Source organism: Tetrao urogallus (genome assembly GCF_951394365.1).
Source record: "Tetrao urogallus genome assembly, chromosome: 16".
Lineage (NCBI taxonomy): Eukaryota > Metazoa > Chordata > Aves > Galliformes > Phasianidae > Tetrao > Tetrao urogallus.
The window spans coordinates 6,134,748-6,157,916 of NC_136829.1; the positions used below are offsets into that span (position 1 = coordinate 6,134,748).

General features: G+C 47.4%; 1 protein-coding gene across 1 annotated transcript; it reads right to left on the reverse strand.

Annotated features, from left to right (window-relative positions):
• Positions 1–334: 334 nt before the first annotated feature.
• On the reverse strand, positions 335–22,902 carry SLC13A3 (solute carrier family 13 member 3; the record flags this gene model as incomplete). Its single annotated transcript, XM_079543439.1, has 13 exons — positions 335–520; positions 1,036–1,173; positions 1,494–1,655; positions 1,992–2,104; positions 2,936–3,033; positions 3,978–4,082; positions 5,829–5,924; positions 8,615–8,740; positions 9,434–9,619; positions 10,239–10,305; positions 14,498–14,661; positions 14,850–15,115; positions 22,792–22,902. The coding sequence occupies 13 exons, from the start codon at positions 22,900–22,902 to the stop codon at positions 335–337; spliced, it is 1,818 nt and encodes a 605-aa protein (XP_079399565.1).
• Positions 22,903–23,169: the final 267 nt, after the last annotated feature.

Consider the following 23,169-nt stretch of genomic DNA (forward strand, 5'->3'; position numbering starts at 1 on the left):
GCTGGAGTAGCAAAGCTCGCTAGCTTTCATGGGGGGAGAGGCATCTCCCCAAAGATGCTCGATGCTTATGGGGTTGTCCAGGTAACAACCACCTATGATGGACAGATGAAATTGTCTGGGAGTATCTGATAGGTACCTGTGGAAGGTGGGGAAAGGACCTTCGGAGAAAATAACCAATAGATGTTGCAACACTGACCAGTATTTCTAAAAATAAAATTAAACCCAAGGGTCTCATATAGTGTGGGCAGCCATGTGGCTTTCTTCCTGTGCATATGCTGACGATTCCAGTGCCCGAGTCCTAAGTGAGTGAGTCCTTCCCCTGGGGTAGCTTTGTTCATATTTTATTTAGTGCACTTAAAGTGACATTTTCTACAGCTGGCAAGAGCGATGTGGCATTTTCTGCATGGATGTTAGCCCATGCAGGGAAGGTCCCCAGCTGGAAGATACTCTTGGCCCACGTGTTCATAGCCAAGCTAAGAAGTAGAACTCCCATAAGATTCATGAGCAACCCAGTTCTCACCTACAAAAGAAACACAAAGACAACTGTTGAGTTCAGCTTGGACATCTACAGTATGAAGTTAGCTGAACACAAATGTTATAAAATGGAAGGTTTAATTGCCATTAATACCAGCAATTTTCTAAGAGGGCTTTCTTAAGCCACAAAGACCATTCCGCAAATGCTTTGCCAAGCTTTGATCCATCAAAAACATTAGTGCCTGTTTAGCCTCAGGAATGTGAGCAGAAACTGGGACTGAGCCTAATTTTGCTCATAAGCTGTATTTCACTGAGCTGGGGAACATTTCCTTCACCCAGAAACCTCTGAAGGTTGAGCAGCTGACACTGGCTGGAACAGGAGCAGGATCTGAGAGATGCTGAGCACAATTGAAACCACTTTTGTCATCACTTGGAGCCACAGCAGCTCCAAATTTCACAGGGTCAGATGTTATACAGGCTTCTCCCGTATCTCTGTGCCTTCCAACACTACCTTACAGAAGTTGATTGCTTTCAGTATATTGTATATCCAAAGCAACTTACCATATCCTTGACCATCAAGTGTCCAGAAGAAAATGCAATCGAGTTAGGAGGCGTTGAGACTGGCAGCATGAATGCGTAGGAGCATCCTATTGTTCCTGGTATCATTAAATAGAGTGGATTGACTTTCAGACGAATGGCCTTGAAAAACAGAAAGGAACAGAAACTGTATGTTGGGGATTAGGAGGGAAAGGCAGATATATTGATGGATACAGATAGTGCACTGCGCAGAGGCATATCCCACACTCTGTGACAGATAATCACGCATCTCACCAACAAGTGCTTGAAGGAGTATTATTCATCAGTGCTCATTTATGCTACAGGCACTTGCTTTATGGCTCCCAAGGATTTCAAAGTGCCTACAGCCCTGATCCAGGAGCAGGAGAACTGAATGGTGCCAGCTCCAGACCTAGCACCACACACCTGCCTGCACAGAGCAACTCTGAGCACTGGCTGCTTACCAGCTCTGCCAGGACAGGCAGGAAGATGATAATAGTGGCCGTATTGCTGGCAAACTCTGTGAATAAGGCGATGACAATCGTGATGAGGATGACAGCCACGGGTGGGGGTACGCCCTCCAGGGGGTGCAGGCGGCCTCCTATCCAGACAGACAGACCAGACTCCTGCGGAAGGGAGAGCAAACAAGCTGGAGAGCGGTGCTCCTGCATATCTGCAGAAGAGCTGATCCTGTCATAGCTCTGCAAACTGCATACGACCTTCAGCCACCCACACAACCACCTATGTGCAGTGCCATCAGGGTATTTAACAGCAAGCAGTTTGAGAGGAGTTACAAGATTTATTAACCTCTCCTTAATTATCTGCTATGTGTTGCTGTCTCAGGAGAGTTGTGAAACATGTCTTCAGTAGAGAAACATGTCCTGTTAGTGCTGTGACCCTGCAGATGCAAATTTCCAGAGCCAAACAAGAACCCCAAACAGCACGGCTGTACCGGGTCGCACCTCACAGCCCTTTGCCATGGCAAAGCCCCCTCCGAGCAGCAGGATGATGTTCCAGGGCACCGTTTCCTGGGCCTTCCTCCACGTCAGCAAGGGCTGTGTCTCAGTGTTTGGTGCTAGAAAAAGAGAAAATCCCCATATCAAGCACCCACCCAAAGAGGAGCACATCCATCATCATCTGACAGAATGACATTATCAGCCTGACGTCACTGCTGAAGCTCATCAACCATGAGTTGCTGATGATAAAAATATACACATGGATTCCCTCAAGCTAGACAATTCATCATTTCACTTAATATAAAAAATGGAGTCTTAACACAATGAAAAGAAAAGAAACTCTACTAGTTAAGGCTTTTTTTGAGGCTTCCTTGAGGAGACTTCCAACATCAAGTTAATTCCCTCTCTGTAACAGACGTGAACATTGCTCTCAGTAGATGGGAGTCCATGGTAGGAGGAAGTTTTCTACCATCTGAACTGTGAAGATGTTAGTAATTTTCCACTACAGCATTTAAGTTTTAAAGCAAAAAAAGTGCATCCCCCCTACAACCCATCCCTCAGAACATGACAAAATGATTTCTGCCATATGAAAGGATGCGCTAATGGATCTGCAATTTTCTGTGGAACCAAGGCACACATCTTATCCAGAGGAGTCTGGACAGCACAACCAACACGTGTGACAGAGCTCAGTGGGTGCTTCTCCATCCTGCCAGGGATGTGGCAAGCCAGTCCCAGGGGCCTCACCAGCTGCATCTCCATATGAAGGCCGTCTCTCATCATAAGTGGTTTAGGAATTGAAGCTTTTATCTCATTGCTACTCAAAGGGAGAAAGCCAGGACCTCAAAAGACTTTCTGGCACCAAAACTTGCTGGAGAGCCTGGGCTTTAGGAGTTTGACTTCTACTTCATTCTGGGCACTGAGGAAGAGGCCTTGGGGGATCAACTACTCACCTTTGAAGTCAAACCACCACCTAAGGGAAGGCTTTTGTGAGGGGAAGAAGAACAGTATGATCACAATGGTGATTCCTGTAACCGCGTCGGAGACAAACCTGCCCAAAAGCAGCAGAAACACTAGTAAGAAGCATGAGCCTGTACAAAGTTTATGAGAACAGGGATTTACCAAAGAAGATTACAAGTTTCCACTAGGTTTGAACAACAGCGGTTGTTCACAGTTCTTTTTAATTCCTATCAAGCTGTGAACCCCCTAAAAAACTGCCCCACGGCCCTGCAAATGTAAGAAAGCATGAATGAATTCCTCCTCAGCAGTGATGCTCCAATGTTCTGCCTGAAGAACTGTGCTCAGTCCACTGTCCCCTCCCCCACAAGGGCTGTGGGGACAGACTTCCCCAGCTCTTACAGGAGGAGCAGAGCCCACATGAGATCTTTACAAAATGCTCAGAGTGTACAGTGACACGCAGACTTTATATTTGATTATAAGAAGACATTAAATGATGAGGAAAAGGTTCATAACTATTTTGTTCTATTAAGGAGTCATTAATTAAGCTAGAGCTCTACTAAAACAATCCAAAAGTCAAGTATGATTTGAGTTCTGTTTAGAAATATCCTCTCTGAGATTCAGCATTCTCCAACTGCTTTGTTTGTCCTCCCAAGGTATGAATGGATGTCATAAGGGAGATAAACTCACAAAACAGGCAGAACAGCACAGCAAGCCAACTCCTACCATCTCTCTTTACTCTCTGGACCTCCACTGAAATTCAGCATGTCACTGTAAATGCACTACGTAAGTACAGTCAGCACTCCAGGGATGGCCTCAGATGGGCATACGTAAGAATCTGCAGTGCCAGTTCCCACTGGGCTTCATGCACATCCTTTGGGACACAGAAACAATAAAGCTGACTCTAGGAGTTCAAGCTTAATTTATTCCAGGAAACCTGAGTAACAATGTTCAGCAACACAGTCAGAAACCCAGGAATCCCAAAGACTTTGAAATGCCATTGAAAAATGTGAGAATGGAATGAAAATAAAATCTCACCCTGGTGCAAACAAGCTGGCCCAGCCTGGAATGAATTTGGGATCCCTGGAGAAAAGCATGATAGCAAACATGCAGAAGAGGAAGAAAATTGCCTGTTCCGCAAACCTGAAATGAAAGGAAATGCAGTTAAAATGATGTTGTGCTAAAGGGCCAGAGCTGAGACAGGCAGTACTGAGCTCTGGCTGCAGCAGCTGGGTGAAAAGTGAGGCAGCTTCTCTCCAATCAACTACAGTGAATCACTGGAATAAGATGCACATCTATGAGCAGATACTGATATTTGGCAGCAATGATCAAGTGGAAGATCTTAAGATCTTAAGATCCAAGATTAAGCAAGGATCTTAGTGCAAGACATGAAGGACAGGCCAGATGAGCACCATGAAGGCCCAGGGCAGATGTCAAAACACATGCATGCAAAACTGACCATCCAGATGGGGCAGAGAAAGGCTAGGAGCTGCTCATGGCCATTCCTCTCGTCACTGCCCTCTGGGATGTCCTTAGGGCACAGATCGGGCTAATACTGACCAGTTAAGAATGGTTTCGCTCCATTTTAAGCAACATAAAAGGAGAGCTAAGATTCAAATGATACATGAGACAGCAGGAATGATCTTCAAAATCAAAACCTAAGCAGGGTCCCTCAAACATATGACAAATAGCAGGGGGTTCTTTGAACAGGAGCATCATACACCAAGTATTAGGCTTGATTCTAGTGGGGTCAAGATTTAACCAAGGCAATGCCTCAAAACACTGTTTGAAACCTCTCAGAGCACAAGGAAGGGCAGGCAAGCCGTTGGGAAGAAACCACTTGCATTGATTTTAAGTTACAGGGTTGCTAATCAAATTGGTTGAGCATGGCTTAATGGACTTTCTCGCTCGTAGACCTCAAAGAGAGACTTTGATTCTTCCAGAGACATTTTACAGGCTGCTTCATAATGCTCTGGATGGAACAGCTAAACCAATTTCTTTCATTTACAGCACAGGCTCAGTCTTTGAAGAGCCACTCCATTTTCCACACAAGAGCAATAATTACAATGTCAGTAGCACAACACAGACATCACTGAACCTTCACAGCACCACTGTGAGTATATTCTTTTAAAGACAGAGAACCACAGACATTTTGAGGTTAAGACCTACACTTTCAAAAATCTCTACTAGCCCTGGTTGCCAGGGGCGGGTTGGACATACCTGGGGTTTGATTCTTGTAGATACTCAACTTTTCCTTTTTCTCTCTACTTTGGAACTTCTCATACATTTCTCACATTTCTTTCTCCAACATGTGATCCCTATCAATTTGCACACCTCTTCCAGAAGACAAAACCTTTGAGAAACTTCAACTAAAAGTGTTGATTCCACAAAATGAATTTAACTTCTTCCTATCTATTTGCTTTGAGCACCTCTCAAGATTTCTTAATGTATATCCACCATCCATATGATTCATAACACGATTCATCAGTCTGCTCGGTGAGCACTTCTGCTTTGCAGAACAGCTACAGATCTGCAGAAATCTCCAAAATCTGGCCTGTGTCAGTTACATAAAGCACATGTAAAGCTTTGGTTCTTGGAGCAAAAAATTTACAAACAGTAATTAAGCAGCCTAACATGAATCCACACTGTAATATGAACTTTGTTCTTGGTAAGAGCTGAGGGCAAGCTGCTATTTGCTGTTACTCCTGTAGGCGAAGATGAAGAGGTTGGAGCATGCAGAAAAGCAAACTTCAGCAGGTCACAAATACTGAGTGGAAACATTATTCCGTTTTCTTCTAAAAATATTAAACTCAGCCCACCACTCTCAGGACAGTACATTTCCACCCCACTTGATTTCTTTTTCATCTCAATCCCAACTTTACGACTCACTTTGTTGGGCCCAGTTTCTGGTAGTCCTCCTTTATCACTTCTCTGGCTCGGGCTTCTGCATCCACTCTTACATTTGACTTTTTTGTTCTCCAGCCCCTGTCAAGAAACACAGTTACACTTTTAAATGTCTGAACCCAGGAGGAAGGAGCATGGCACTGAATACCAGTGGAAAAGCCCCGCGTATGGGAACACCCATAGTTATAGTCTGGTCCCAAACGGTAGCAAGGCCCCTTTTTAAATCCACTTTCTCTCTGCTCTCACACAAAGAAGGCCCCACAGAGGGCAGAAGTTTTCCCTCATTTATATTCTAAACCAATTCCAGCATGGGCTGTGATTGCCAAAAGAAAACCCCAATGTTGCAGGGTTTCATCTCTGACAGATAATTACTCGGGTGAAACACTGGGAGGTGGCTGACGTGCAAAACGAACCTGTCCCTTCCCTTCTCAAGGCACCTGCAATTTCCTGGAAAATCTCAGGATGCTGTCAAGAATCGACAAATGCACAGAATTTCTGCATGGCCAGGAATGTTAATGTGCTCCTGGCTAAGCCTCTGAACTCTGAGCGCTCACTGGGCAGACATGCTGTTTGCTCCTTTGTAGTACGCGCACACAACGACGTATTCACACCTCACGCTTTCTCTGCCATCATGTTCTGCCTGTGACCTTGATTAAACCTACAACACGCAAGGTTCTACCTCAGGTGCATCCACCAGATCCCTTCGTTCAGTCTGTTTCGAAGGGAAGTCCTGGCTGTGTCTTCTGCACAAGCAAATGGTTGGCAATTCGGAAAATCCTGCATCTCAAAGAGATGTACCTGGTCCTTTGAGTTCTGGGGTGTTACGAATGGCAGCTTTATCTTCACTCAATCAGCCTACAGATTTCAGATTCGAACAGTGCCAGCCTGTTTTTGGCGAGGCGTCCATCTGTCTGTGCTTTCCTGCCCAGAGCAGCCGAGGAAACTGCTGCAGAAACACGGCTGTGCTTGTGCAGCTCTGCACTGTCCCTTCCGAGGCACTTTGCCACTGGGGAATAGTGCTCTGCAGCTATCCCAATAAAGCTGGGCTTCACACGGACAGAGATGAGCCAAACCAAACAAAAAGCATCACGTCCTCCAAGTATCAATGTGACATTTTGCTGGGGGCTTTGGCGAGCAGAACTCCCTCCTGCCTCACCTGCTGAGCAGGCACCAGGGCCATGTCCCAGCCCTACACACAGGACACAGGAATTGGGACACGGCACGGGGCAGCTCTGGGCTCATGACTACAGGGCAGAGCATCCCCCAGCCCATGCCTGCGATTTAAGGAGCAGCCTTTGTCATTTTCTGGGTTGTAACTTTCCCATTGATTTTTTTTTCCTGTTGCTGAGAAAATGTAAATATTTGGACACCTGTTCTCTCTCTCTCTCTCCCTTTTTTTTTTTCTCCCTGCTTTTTAAACTCAAAATAACAATTAAAGGCTTTTCTAAATATTAGAAATTCTGCATTGTCCCTAGGGGAAGCATGGCTGTGAGTTCGTTTCTATCACATATGAGAGTCTACAGGAGGGAAAAGGCTCCAAATTAACCAGTGTGGCACTGCTGCCATTGTTGTAAGCAGCGTGCACTGAGGGCTGTATGTATCCAGCAAAGGTTTACCAGTAAAACACATTACTCTCAATTATAGATCAACATGTTGCTGTAAAACAAAGCCCTGCTATGAAGCACTCTCTTCCAAATCCAAGTTTCAGCATTAGGAGCAAATCTCAGCAGTTGTGTTCCAGGAGATTTCTGCTACTAATTCCAGGGCAACCAAGATTTCATGCTGGCCTTCAAGGTCTGACCCTGCTTTCCCTTTTACCAATGCAGTTCTGCCACTGACTTCTCCCAGCGCAGCTCAGGCAGTAATACAATGTACAAAAATTATGTTTCAGTGAATTAATATGTTAACACATTCCCTGCATGTGTGTATTTCAGTCAGGAAAAGTGTATGCAACTCTGAGAGTTCTTTAAAATTCCCCGGGTGCATATCTGCAACTGCTTACTGCATGCAGCCAAAGGCTCAAAACTGCTTGGAACTAGAAAGAAAAGGATGGGGACTTTTTAGGGAATATTCAACCTTAACTTTGATATATCCATGGAAGCCTCTTTTAATAGCAAGCATCTGCCCGAATGCCAGATCTCTGGGGGCAGATCCTGGGTCATTGTGTATCACACAGCTGTTTTGGTGTGACATGGCAATGCCCACTCGTGGATTGTGCCTGTGGGGTTATCCATGCCTGTGGCATGAACTTTAGGCACAGACATTTCCAAAAAGGGGTTTTGGTATGCGATGTTAATATGCTAGTGATCAATATTATTATTATTATTATTATTATTATTATTATTATTATTATTATTATTATTACTATTATTACAGTTTTTTTGCTTCTTCAGTGTTTTCTGATCCTTTAATCCCTTACAAGCCTGAATCACCCCTGGCCCCTTTCTGCACAGCCCCCATCAGCTCAAGCCCTTCCTGCAGCAGCCAGCTATCAGCAGTGAGCAGGGTGGAAGCAGAAAGCAGATGCTCTTAGTAGGAAAGATAAAAGACAATCATGGGAGCAACGTTCAGAAAACATTTACAGGACTGGGGCCTTGAGCTGAAGATGACACATGGGCAGCTGCTTAGAAATAGAGGATGAACATTCTGAAGTTAGCTATGAAACCCTCCCTGTCAAGATTCTGGGTGTTATGTGTAGATTTAGTATGAGAATTGTATGAAGGTGTATTCACAATGCTGTGATAATGAGCATAGAGTGAATATAAACATACCTCAGATCAATTCCTCCGTACAGGATGGAGATCCATAGCCATCCCATGAGAAGAAAAATCAGCATTAAAGGAAATGCAAACATAAACCAAGAACCAAAGTTCACCACATCACATTCTGGAAAATAACTAAGCAAATGGGAAAAAATCAAGTTAATGCAAGAAGGGAAAACCACCCTCCAATTTAAGGGCAAGCAAACATCTGAAACCAGTAGCAAAATATCCCACAAAGTCACCACTTGTGCACTTAGGAACATTTCCCCTCTGTACTAGCAGCTGGGAGAGGCTTAACATGCTGCTTATGGAAGCCAGTGTTAAGAAATACCTGGAGGCACTTGGCATGGCACAAGGCCATAGTCCTATGCACATAGGAAGTATTTTTTTATGCCCAAGAAAACAAGCCAGAAGTAGCAGATTCCTTATTTTCCTTTGCTACCATACAGCCCTACGTACAGTTGGCCACAGAACACTACCCAGCCTGTTTCATCACAGGAGTTACAAGGCTAGTTTTAAGCACGTGGCCGGGTTCCATTACAGTCAGCAGGGCTAAGAGCAGAAGTAGGGTGAAGCACACACGCACTGGATTGGCTGGCAGCCTGCTGGCTATGCTGGGAATCTGCTCCCCAACATCAGGCTGGGGATACAACTGCTCTCAGCCTTCATCCACTCCCAAAGTTTCCCAAAAGATGCTGGAAGGGCATGAATTTTCCAAGTTAGCTCTTGGCACAGAAAGGAATTTCCCACAGGGTTGGAGAATATCTCTTGGCTGTGCAGGATTTACCCTGGCAGACAGGCAGGGCTTTCCAGGAGAGCCTCCCATACCTCTTCAGCTGTCCCAGGAGGATGAGGTTTGGTGCGGTTCCTGTCAGCGTTGCTGTACCCCCAATGCTGGCTGCATACGGGATGGAGATGAGGAAGCCTTTCCATATATTTGTTTTGTACTCTTCCTCCTTCTTTAAGTCTGAGAGAGTGTCACTGGTAATTTCCTTCTCCTCCGCCAGATCTTTGCTTTAAAACAGTCCAAAAGAGAATCCGGTGAAAGCCCTGGTTTAAATACAGCGCAAGCAATTCAGAGCCTTGACAGAAGGAACATTCCCAGATTTTAGAAAGCCAAGCTAATGCTGCTCTGCAGGACTCAGCCAAGTGCCCCCTCACAGGGTCTGAGGTGCACTGAGGCCCTTCAGTGGCTTGCAAAAATCAGCATAGAGTTCATAGGACTGACCAGCAGAAAAAAAAATTGATAGCACCAAGAGGAAACAAAACCCTATTCCTGAAAAGCTGTTTAATTCCCACTGTTGTTATCAAAGCAGGACCACCAATGCTGTGTAAATCCTGGTGGTTTTTACACCACTTTCCATGCTCCTGGGAAAGCCAAGGGACAATTTCCCAGCAGGAGACACCTCTGGTTACTGCTCCAGAGAGACTGGAGGATCCCTGCAATGATTTGGACGTGCAGAATAATGCGAGACAGAGAAGGGGTTCAGCTCCATGGTCAGTCTGCTAGCAATTGGGAGCTGTAGTGTAATCAAACAGTTCAGTGACTGAATTTCAAATTCCTAAAACTCGGTCGGCTCAGGGGATAATTCTGTGTCTCAGTGCTGTAATACAAACTTTATGGTTAACTTACTCCTCAGTACTTGCCAGAAACTGCATCTCAGTTGGTACAGTGTAAAGTTTATTCTGCTGTAAAGGTGCTGAAAAAGAAAGATTAGGACTTTAAAACAGTTCAAAGCATCTAAAAAATTCTCCTTGAACCAAACAGTGGAACTGCTCACAAAAAGAAGGGCAAATTGCCCTTTACAGAGAAAGGACAGTGCAAAGAAAGAGAAAGCTCACACCACTGTGATGGGGTCAGAGGGGACGAACAAGCCTGGTGACAACACAGCACCCAGCTTCTCCTCCAGCCCCCACAGGCACTCCTCCTGTCACTGCTTCAGACTCTGGAACATTGCAGATTGATGGGAGCTTGAGGGTGTCCCTTCTCTGCTGATGGTTTTGTGCCCTGGGGGGGGTAAACCACAGCTCACTCTCAGGAACAAGAATTACTGGGCCTGCTGTATCCTCAGGGCACACCCCTCAAAGCCTGGACCTCAACACCAGTTTGGGGCCACCTGGGGGACATGCTTGCATATTTCACACAGGCTTTGCCTCAGTGCGCTTCTCACCCATCCCACTAAAGGTGAGCAGGGCACAGGGAAAGGATCTGTTTGGATCGCAATGACCCATCTCTCTTGGTCAGTGAACTGGGAGCTGCACACCATGCTACCGTACATCTATGGGCATATGCACCGGGTCTCAGAGATTGCAGGACAGACCAGAAATACAATCATGCAGGTTTTCTTAAACCATATCTCATACTAAGGTTTGTACCATTCACTGTGGCTTGAGCTCCTGAGGATGGGAGCAGGGATGTGCTGATAAACTCTATTTTCCATGCCCTCTACAGGACTGGAGCCTGTGTGGAGCCAGGGCTTGGACTCGACGATCCCTATGGGTTCCTTCCAACACAGGATATTCTATGATTCGATGACCTTTAACCTCTTTCAGCCCAGGTCACCACAGCCTCTGCCACTTTCCCTCAGGCACTGCCGTGTCTGACCTGAGGCCCACAGCCCCCTCCCACCACGGTCACCCCAGCAGCCCCCAAACTTCCTCGGGCCTCAACTCAACCCTCGTTGCTCTGCCTGTGCACCAGAAGCCGAAAGCAGTGTATGGAAGGAGCCAGTGGTCAAAGTCTCTGGACTAGCTCACCAATGACAAGCCGCTTGTTCCAGCTCAGTGAGCCAGACAGCTTGCACTCTCGTGTTTTACACGTGGCTAATTAACCGAAATTGAGTTAATTGGCTTGGATGCACACATGCTGAGCTTTCATCTCAAGGGTACTGCGATGGAGGGATGTAATTAGCAGAACATTAACCCGTGGCTGACTGTTGGTCTCCCACTGGATTTAGCTGGTCTCTTAGCATTGATGCCTAGTGCCAGCTCTGCAAAGATACATATTTCATTCCACCTCTTCACATTTTTCCATTTTTTTTCTCTGCTAAGCCCCACCTCCACCCCATCTCACCAGGAACACCTGTAAGTTACCTCTCAAGGAAGGTCTGTTAAAGGCAAGGCAGACTTGCTGCAAAGCAATCTTCTCCTGTGAAGCCTGGAAAAAGGGGCTGAACATTTCTATAGGTCCATATGCCAGAGGAAGTCAAAAAACACTGAGCTGGGTGCTGGCTGTACACACCTTGCACAGAGCAGTGTGAGAGATTGAGTGGCCAATTCACCCCAATACCTTATATACCTTGTCCTGGAGAACTTTGGCCTTAATGATGTTTCTACAGCTCCTAAAAGACTGAAAAGGGCCAAGGAAGAGTATTGCCACCCTCTGAGGGGTGCAGGTGGCAGTGCTGGGCCACATCCTGCCCACACCGCCGTGGCAGCAATGACCAACAATGCACATTTCCCACCTGCCCCTATAGAGACATTGTTTCCAGGTCTGTGACCTCAGGAAACATCACAAACACTGACTGCAGTTCATCCTGAATCTGCAGAAGATTCAGACTCCTCTATGCAGGGAAGAAGATTATTTAAAAATATACAGATAATTAAAATAATCACTATTTGCATCTGGAAATACTTAATTTGCTTAGAGAAGTGAAATATTGGCAATGATGGGTTAGTGGGCAGAGAGCAGGAGAATCAGGCTCACAGTGACAGCAGTTTTCAGTTTGGCACACAACCAGCACATGGTTTGGCAATAGGAATGGAGATGTCAGACAGAGCTGTACAGAACTTATAACTCAGAATTTCAGACACACCAAGTCATCTAACTGATTTCTTCTATCAAGCTGTGCAAAAGTCACAAGAAAAGACTCCAAGCTTTGGCTCTCAACAACTCATGCATGCAAATATTTGCTTATCTTCAAAATTTTGCCCACATGGTTGAGCATGGGCACAGCTGATTGCAACCTCGAGGTTCTCAGCAGCACGGAAATATGGTCAATTGATAGGAGACCAGTGGGACGTGTCAGCAAAGCAATGCACCAACCACGCTGATTCATACACTTGACATTCCTTCAGAGAGCCAAATGCCTTTATGGGCACTGTAACAGATACATTCTTCAGTATGTTTCTTTCCTATATATCTTTATTTTCTTTTTTAGTCCCCTGCACACCCCTTCTTTGTTATTAAAACATATCCAAGCCAATATGCAGATCGATGCTATCATACATAATCATAACAGCTCACTTCCACACACAGTCTACACTGCAATAAAAGCTTCCTTGTCTGTGTCAGCCCTCAGATGACAACTCTTTTAGATCACAAAGATCAAGCTGATTTCTAAATAAATATACCATCTTCTTACATTGAAGCAGGTCAGATCTACAAACAACAAAGGGCAACAACCCATCCAAGAGGTGCAGCCAGTCCTAACTGCAGGCGACACCTGATGGACAGGAAAGACTTGCACAAAGCTCACCTTCACCTCCCCTCTCCAACGTATACAGCAGACTCATTGGTTTTGACTGCCTTCAGGCTCAGGGCATCTTCCCAGCAATGTTTTTCTCATCCATTCAGAACGATTACAGAAAAGGATGAGCCTACCCTGAGGTACTGCAGTTCAAATAAAAAGTCTACAAGAATATCTGCCTTTTGGACATTTTGCAGATCACTGCTCCTTCCCTTGTATTTATTATTTCTGTAAGTTTCTACCTCAGAAGAAAAATACATCATCACACAGTTACATGATAGTTGCAAAGTGTCATTTTATTCATTCATCTGCTTGCAGCCCCTCCCCTTGCTGGTTTCTCTCACAGTCCTAAGCATTTTGAACCAAGGTCATTAACTTTGTGCTTGCCAACGTCTAGGACAACAGAACTCTGGATTTTGCATGTTCTCAAATTCCACTGTCCCAGCTACACACTGAAATCATGTTAGAGGATGGAGTCAAGAAAGTTAAAAACAGGTTCACGTAAAACAATGCTTCTGCAGAAGGAGAAATCACAGCAAGAAGGGCAGTGGGGTGGATTTTAATAGATGTGTATGGTCAAAAATTCATAAAGCAAATGTGACAGAGCAACACGGAGTGCAAACATCTCATGATTGCTAGACATGAAGAATGAATTATTAGTTATATCTTTATTAGAGCATGCATACTTCAGTTCTCTGAACTCATTAACCTGCCTTAGGACTCAGTGGAAACCAAAACACTATTGTGTTTAAGTTGTAGAGAAAGTAGAGCAGCTAATTAGTGCTAAAAAGAGAACCTACAGCTGTTGCTCCAGTTACCAGTAGGAGTTACAAAGGGGACTTCACTGCTTCACTTCTGTCTTTCACCCCTGCCTGCCAGAATCCCAAGCTCTCAGGGAATGACCTGTGAAAGCAGGGCTGGAGTAAGGCCTTCTCTGACTGCAAAACCCTGCCAAAGCCCATCCACCACCTACCTGCTTACTGCCAACACCAAGCAGCAACACAGGGCTGGACGAGGGGAAATCACAAAGCACTTTTAACTAGGCTTTCAGCCAGCTGTCTTGCCCTTCATCTGTGCCTTCTCTCTCAGTCCCCCGTTTTATGAGGGGAGAAATAGAAGAAAGAACCTATGCACAAGCACGTGGCACCCTACAGATATCAGCACACTGCATCCGAGTGGGCATGCAGAGCTGGCCTTCTGCTTGTGCCAGTGCTGGGTTCAGGGAGCAGTGGGGATCACTGCTTTGTGGTGTTTCCACATATTTCCAACTTGTTAGTGTGACATGAGGAAGGGAAAGGATGAGAGGGAGCCGTATGTCAATACCCTTCCATCACAGTAACAAAGAACATATTAAACTGGGACCAAGTTTGATGGCAGAAGGGCAGACCTCAGCTGGCTCATACTTCTGCCCTGTCTCAATTACCTTGTGTTTCTTCATTTTCCCTGATCATATCCTTAGATGTGTCTTTCTCCCCAAAGAGGCTTTTCAAAATTGCATTTGCAATTGGAAGCATCATAGCAGTGGAGGCAGTGTTACTTAACCACATAGACAGGAAAGACGTTGTCAACATCATCCCTAAAATTAGTCTGAAAGAGAGAAAAAAAGAAAAAGCTGAATTGAAGTTTGACAGATTCTAACACATTCTGGCTGCGGGAAGAAAAGCTCATGTGCAGGGACATTTTAAAATTAAATGAAAGAGCAGCTTGTGTGCAGAGCTGCATCTCGGCTCCTGCAGCCCATGCCCCCCATGCACACCCCCTGCCCCAGCAGTCACCTGGCTGGCTGCACTCCCACACACATCAGCACCCTGAGTGCGATCCTGCGGTGTAAATTCCACTCCTCGATGGCTGATGCCATGATCAAACCACTGAGGAAGAGGAAATTGGTGTCTAAAAAATACTGTGGGCAAACTTTGTTAGATGGGAGGATGCCCAGGAAGGGAAAGAGGACGATGGGCAGCAGAGCTGTCACAGCCAGGGGCAGCGCCTCTGTGCACCAGTACAGTGCCATCAGTAGGATCACGTAGAGGCATCTTCCTTCCTGCAAGAGAAACAGAGAGGGAAAACAACATAAGCAGTGTCTGACAGAGAGGGAAAACAACATAAGCAGTGTCTGAGAAGTCTTTTCACTTGGAGATACCAAGACAAGCAACATGCATCAATTATTCTTCCAAGGATACCCTATTTCCCCTCAAATCATTTCCACCAACAGCAACATCTTCCCCCCACCACATTGCATAGGGGGCTCAGGACTCATCCTCTGAAAGCATAATAAAATCCCAAATCCCTCCCAGTTTCCTGAGCCTCAATGCTGGAGGACAGCAGTGCAGAGTCTTCAATCCAGGAGGTTCTGGAGGGAAGGAGGTGCCTCTGGAGGTGAAGTGGGGTGTCAATGCTCAGGATGCACTGCTGTTAATGCCCTTACTTGTCCAACTATCCGACAGCTGCTACACCAATTCATCTGTGCTTCCCCTTCAACTTTGTATGGCTTCAAGAAAACAGCTCTGAGAGATGGATGCACCGAGCCCCCTCCCATTAGCAGCAGGAGGCACACAGAAAGGTTTCTTTTGCTAGCTCAGAGCCTCCTGTGAGATCTGTGAGAAACCTTTCCAAGGCACCCTGTCCCTGCAGAAATCAGTAAATCAAGCACTCTGATCAGGAAGTGCCACTTCCTGAGGAGCCTGCCCAAGTGCTGTGCTGCCATGGCTGGCGGAAACCCAGTGCTCCCAGTGCCCATTCATTCACTGAACTGGGAGGCAAAGGAGAGCAAAGCTTCTTGTCCTGGAAAGCCAGGGAAAGGAGCTGGGACAACAGCCCTGAACAGAGGAGTGGAGCCTAGGAGGAAACTGGGAGCCCAGCACAAAGCCACGGGGGGCTGAAGGGGTCACTGGCAGCAAGCAGAGGCAGGGTGCCCACAGAGCTATAAATAACCACTGAGAGCCTTTTGGAAGCCCCAGAGCTATTTATTTCCCCACTCTTTTCCAGCTTGTTGAACAGGTTGGATTGTTTCTCAAAGGCCCCTCTGTATCTCCTCTTGGACCTCCATTCCCTGCCCCAGGGCTGGGGCTGCCAGGGCCCCCCAGGAGGCTCAGGGCTCGGCCAGGTTTTGGGGCAGCACCGTGTGTGAATGGCCTTCAGGACAGAGCTCAGCCTGGTGGATGTGCTGAGCCTGCAGCAAGGCACGAGAGCAGGTAGGGCTGAGCCAAAAGGTGTCAGGCCACCTGCAGCACTGCTAGTTCACCATGAGAAGGAACAGCGATCTATCATTCAATCCACCTGCGGCATGCATCTAAAAACTGCCCAGAGTGACAGAACTGGTCGTTTGCCTTTGGCATTCTAGTTTTGCATTTCACAAGCAATTTTCCTCATAAAACTCAAGTGCACCATGCACATAGAAAAGTGAATATTAAAGAACTGAGAACTATTTGCTTTTATTATTGAGTGTATGAATCACAAGGAAGCCACCATTTCACATCAGGTTCTTAAGTTCTGGATTCAAAGAACATTCATGGTCTTAAATTTAGACTGTGGTGAAATGGCGTGTGAGATACAGTGAAATAAAACCTTTGTGTTCCCAGAGCAGAGCTCAGATGTGGCACCCAGCAGTTCCCAGGAGATCTCCATGGCTTTACTTCATCTGCTCCAATGGGACTGGCACCACAAACCCAACAGTACTAAACTTTGCAAAAGTAAAAAATCACGTTTAAAACATTCACACAGCAGATGAGTGATTTCACCCCCATGGCAATCGGTAATGCCTCTTGGCTCTGCCTCTTTCTGTATTCCAGAGAAATAGTTCTACTCTCATTAAGTCATTTTCCATTCATTCTCTAAAGGCCTTATAAATGAGTTTGTCTCCCAGCAGAAAAGTGCCCTTCAGTTTTCTGAAAAGTTGCACCAATGGACTACAAAGCAAACATATTTTGCCTCTTATACAGGAAGAGCAACTGCAAGTATTGAACACCTGGGTATAGGAGCTGCCATCAGTGGTCAGCAGATTGCAGTTGGCTTCATTAAAGAGATGAAGTCTGATTTAGAAAGTTAATTACGAATTAAAGAAGAGTTCTTTTCTGGTGCACGAAGATGTGCGCAAAGCATTCTGATGAACATTGCAGTGAAATACAGCATGAATCTAATACACAATGCTCACTGCAAGATCAAATGCCAAGGAGTAAAACTGAATAGGGTAAAAAAAAAACCTGCTGTATGGAGGGCTTTGCTCAAACGATGAAACCCGCATGAACTGACAGCAAATGACACCAAAAAGAAAGCTGCAGAAGGACAGGGACAGACCCAGCTGCCCTCAGTGCAGCCCTGGTGTGTGCAGCACTGTCACCCCCACACTTCTCATCCTTCAGCCCTCATGCTGGGTCACCACCAGACCCCCTTCTACTCCTCTCTCACTTCCACGCAGCTTCATTTTGTATTTTTTTGCAGAATAAGCCTATCAAAGTTCAGAGGGGAAAATGGTAGCAAATAGGGGCTTTTAAATGGGTCTTGTGATTGGGTTAATTTTATAACCATTTAATGATTTCCAGGGAAGCGCTTGATGGCTATGGACTGGAGCAGCTCTCCTTGCCATTGCACAAGACACTTGGGAGCGACCTCTGCCCACCCCGAGGCAGATGCCGCCTTGGCTGCACTGAAGGCACCGGGGATTTTCCACACCAGGACTTGCTGAGCTGCAGCCCAGGGAGCAGAGCCCCACAGCTCCCATGGGCAGGCTGGGAGGGAGATGGGGTTGAGGTGCTGGCAGGGAATGGGGGTCAGATCAGGGGAACAGCTCAACAGCTGTGAACCCACACACAGCACCAAGGCATGGGGTGAGCTGTCAGTCCCACTGCCAAGCTGGGGGACACAACAGGAGCTTCAGCTGGATCTAGACCCTACAGGCCCAGCAAGCTCCTAGCAGACCTGGTGCTTGAAAGAGCTCTGCCTAAAGGCACAGCCATGCTTTGGGTTTGCTCCACCAACCTCTGCATGTTCCATGGCCAACACAGCCTCAACACCTCTCATTGACTCTCCCCAGCACCCATCCTATGATCAAGCAAACGAGGAACATAAAGGTTCTTCCAGAACCTCAATCCCAATACCAGAGATACTTTGGCCAGAGCTGGAGCTTTTCAAGATTCATTATCCCACTGCCATTACAAAGGAACTTCCTATCCATGACACTCAGAGCTCCTGAGTATCAGCAGCTGTCAGCATCTCGTTCACAAACTGTCCCCAGTTCTCAGCTCTGATGGTGTCACAGGCCCCCCAGTCACACTGCCTGTTGTCCAATAGGATAGGTATTTGAATCCGATTTCTACCAACACAGCTCCTGCAAACATTATGTAATCTGGACATAAAACAAGCCCTGTTTACCAGCATTCCTGCCAGCGGAGTTCTTTTGCTCTGGGTATTTGCAGAGTGGCTGGAAAGGGGCCCTTAACATAGGGGCATCAGCTGCTAGAGCTGCAGTGAACGCTGGTGAAGATACTTTTGCTCTGGAGTTACCCTAAAGACACAAGGCTTATGAAACACAAAACACTTCAAAAAGTATAAGCAGTTGGCAGAAAAACAGAATCATTTTCTCTGCTTTACAAAAGTGACAGTAGAGGCTCGGGGAAAGTAGACAAACTGACCACAATCACGTAGGGAAATAATGACAAAGATGGGCATCTTCCAGAGAACTGGCCCTGCCTCACAGGTCTGAGCCTCACACGCACTCCTGGGGGCAGCGATGGCTCCTGCAGCTTCAGATGGACTGCAGAGCTGGAACAGCCCAGTGGCAGTTTGACACCATGTGAGGATAGCAGTACTCCCTGCCTGAAGTCAGCTCCATTCCCGCATTATTTTTAGGAAAGATCCACCATATTTTAAAACAGAAAAAGAACCATTTTCCATGACGGTGAGCCATTAAGTTCACTCTTAGCGTCATGTTGCTGTGATCTGACAGCTTCCGTCCTCTGCATCTCATTTTATGCACTACCTGGGCTTCTCTGAACTCTGGTTATGATGGATGTGCCCTCACAACTCTTCGTACTTTGAAAGAAACAGGCCAAGCTCATAAAGTCTTTCACCACTGTGGCATGTTCTCTTGTCCAGTTTGCCAAAGCCATCTTTGAACTACAGAAGCAAGGCTGCAAGGGCATTCTGCTAAAAGCCACCACCTCAGCAAACAGCAGCCTGTGGGCTCTCATTGCCCATGCTCAACGTTCACGAGCCTGTACACACAAATACCATATTGAGCCTCTTGGCTATGGGTATCCAGTCTGCTAGTCATGTTCAGCTAAATACAGGGTGCCATCTTCCAAGCCCTTTTTGGGGAATCTGATTTCCAAGGGGACTGCAGCTCAGTCAGCTTGTGGTCAGCATTCCTGGCAATCCCAACAGCCTATCAGATTCCTTTTGTCCACACATCCTGAAATATTGCTCGTTACCCTCAACACCCTGATGAGGAATTTCTTCCTCATCCCTTCTCATGTCTTCTATGACCCTTAGCTTCCAATTAACATTAATTCTTGACAGCTTTTCTTTCCCTGCCCTGAGCATCACTGCTCTCACCTTTTTTGTGCCAGCTTGCTCTGAGCCAGGCTTGCCTTGACCAAAGCTTGCAGTGCACATAATCACACAGCTTCCAGTTATCATTCTTCTTTCTTCATTGAAGTTAAAAGAGATGAAAATAAGAGCTTATCTTTGCATTCAGTTTTGTGAAATTGGCTTTTCTAAATCACCAGGCACATACGTAACTCAGAGGTGGACTTTGTGCACAACACATAACAGGGCTACCACCACCATTTCCCTGCCGGGCTGCTCTCCCACCAGCAGCCACTCGTGTTCCTACAGCTCAGCAAGCACTGCTCCAGCCCAAGATTCAGACCCCTACCCCCTGCACACTGTGCCCCCAGCTCGCCATGTCGCCTACATTTGCATCACCCATTCCCTCACAATGCCTTCCATTGGAGATGCCCCATGTTCCTTGCTTTTGAGCACAAGCAAAGTCATTTTTCTTCTGGAAGTTCTTAAAGTCTCCTTGTTCTCATCAGGAGGACTCATTACATCCAAGTCGATTTTAAATTGCTCTATGTCCACTGAGGAAGTCAAGCTTGTTTTCTGAAGGCATTGGGACCCATTTGCCTGCTCAGAGCTCCTTTTAGCAGATTTGGCTGCCTCAGCTGTTACCAAGCCAAGAGGCCGTAGACATTGAGTTCATTAGAAGCTGTTGGAACAAGCTCTTTGCACAGCTCATTAAAAGTGTCCCCCATGCCCCTTCCAGCACAGCAGTTCCTCCAGCCCCCCCTGCCCCACAGAGCTCCTGGCAATCATTCACCACTCCGTGAGCCGGGGGGTCGTGGGCACTTCCGCACCCGGGACAAACATTCTGCCATTTCAGCAGCCACCAGAGCTGGAGCTGACACAGACCCTTGTGCTTAGTGGGGAGCATGGGGTATTATGCTCTGGGCTGGGTTATGTTACAGGCACGACTCATTTCTCACTGTTCCAAACTCAGTTTGGAGAGCACATCTGGGGGTTTTGGTAACCTGCTGACAGAGCAGAAATTTCATTCCTCTATTGAAGAGAAAGGAGATTGCAGAGGAAATCACTTCACAGAGTCTCCTCCTCCAGGGCTTCATCAAATTCGCCACCCTGATCTGGTTGGGGGCAGCCAGCCCATGGCCAGGGTTGGAGATCAATGATTTTTAATCCCACCCAACCATTCTGTGATCCTATGAAAACAAGGAGTATCAGTAAAACGTCAGCACCAGTGCAGCCCTGACACTGTACCTCTGAAAGGAGGGGCACAGCAGCCTGGAGAGCCCCCAGCATGGGTGACAGCTGATATGTAGCATTGTAGCTATGGATACTGGAGCTCAGCAGCAATAAGCAAGGCCAGACCTGAGGTGTCCTCTTCCTCAAAAGGTTTCAGCTCTGGGGAGGGGTAACTGAGGTGCAGGTTTCACAGGGGAACCCACTGCACATAGACCTCGAGGTTTCACCCAAGAGCACATATGGATCCAAGAAATCACATCCTACTTGTGTTTCTCTGCTCTATCAACTTTAGATTAGATATCTCAGTCTCCCGATCCAACTGAGATGCTGCCCTTGAAGCCAGACCTCAGGTGGCTCCCTATAGCTCTGATCCTTGTGGATGCCTTCCAGCTTGGTATATTCCATGTGTCTACGGTCTCTGTGGAGATGAGAGTTGCCGAGCAGCTCACTGGGGAGAAGGTAAATTCTCACTTGACATGACAAGAGATTTCAGTATCCCCAGAGCAGGAGAGTGCCACAGAGATACCTCTAAGTAGACACCTACATGAGGAAAGCCTCATCCCAAGGCTGCACCCCAATGTTCTCATGCCCTATGGGCTTCTCTCACCACACAGCACAACGACCACTCAATGGGAGCATGTGGCTCTCCAGTCCACCCAACTGCCATGCTCCAGATGTGCAAAAACTCAGTAACACAAAACTTGCTCCAACAGCTGCACCTTGCTCGACAGCTCCTCCGGCCCCACCTTGCTGTGGGTTCCTGTCTGGAGGAGCATTCCAATGACACCAGCAGCAGATTAGTAAGCTGATTTCCCACTGTATGAAGCTTGCTGAATGCTGGAGGCAGCTCCCATGCCTTCCGCTGTTCCTACTCCCCCTTCCCCAAGCCCTCACACTGCTGCAAGAAGTTTGAGCCCTTCCCTTTGCTTCCTACAGCCCTGTAGCTCAGTCTCTGGGTGGCTGCGCCTAATCCTGTGTTGACACAACAGCAACATTCCCTCTGTGCTGAACAGCAAGGGGCAATTCCATGAGGATAGAGCAGAGGAATTGCTGCCCCCTGAACACGAGCAGAGATTTTTTATTCCATTCCTTCCTCAAACACTCAAATCTTTGCAACTTGGGTGTCAGCACACTCTTCCATGAGCATCCGGTAAAGCAATGGTCATATTAGTATTAATTGTTTTAATTCCGGAGAGTCATTTTGCTGTCTTGCACGTAGAGATTTCACTGATAAGCACTACACAGGCAGAAGTAGATCCGAGAAGGGTTGGGTAGGAAGGGACCTCAGAGACCATCTGCTTCCACCCCCATGCCATGGTTAGGCTTGCCAACCACCAGACTGTGCACTGGATCAGGCTGTCCAGAGAAACGCACTCAACAAATGCACCTGCATGTCCTCGCTGCATCTGAATCACGCCGTCATCGCTATGCACCAAACATCACCTATCCTCTGATACAACCCGAGTCATTCTCAGAGGGATCTGAGTCACAACATCAGGCAAAACCCCACACACTGAGGTCAGTGGCACAAGTTTCCCTGTGACCTCACAGCCCCCCGTGCTTCCACCCGAGGATGCGTGAGGGACAGCTGCAAAACCCTTCAGCCTCACTCACATCCCAAAGCCCAAACCTTCCCAAAGCAATTTTATCCCGCACCTACGGAACATTAACATCTCACGAAACCTTTCAGAATCCAGCACCATCGGTTCCATACAACTCCCCGACAGAAGCGTACATGAGCACAGTTCGCTCAGCCCACCCCTTCAAATGTCACGGCCCCACGACGCCCGTCCACGCACCAGCTGGACACCTCGGCTCTGCACACCTCGGCTCTGCACACCTCGGCTCTGCACACCTCGGCTCTGCACACCTCGGCTCTGCACACCTCGGCTCCGCGCCCCCCGCTCCGCGCCCCGCTCTGTGTCTGACAGCCCCGGCAGCAGCGCGGTGCCCACGCGGTACCTTGGCGGGCAGGCTGAGCAGCACGGGCAGCAGGGCCAGCGGCGCCCCCAGCAGCACCACGGCACGCCGCACGCTCCACGCCTTCTTCACCACCGCCCCCAGCGCCGCCATCCCGCACCCCGCACCCCGCGCCGTTCCGCAGCTTTATACCGGGGCGGGATGGATGAGGGAGGGGGGAACGAGGCCGCCCCGCCCGCCGGGAGGAGCGCCCGCAGCCCGGCCCGCCCCGCTCCGGACTCGGGTCTCTGTCCGACAGCGGCTCCGCTGCGGTTGCGTGATTCTGTTATTGGGTCTAAGCGGGGGCTCGGATGTCCGACGATTTGTTTCGCGGTGCCGCGTGAAGCGCTTTTCTTGTTAAAAATAAATGAACGCTGAACA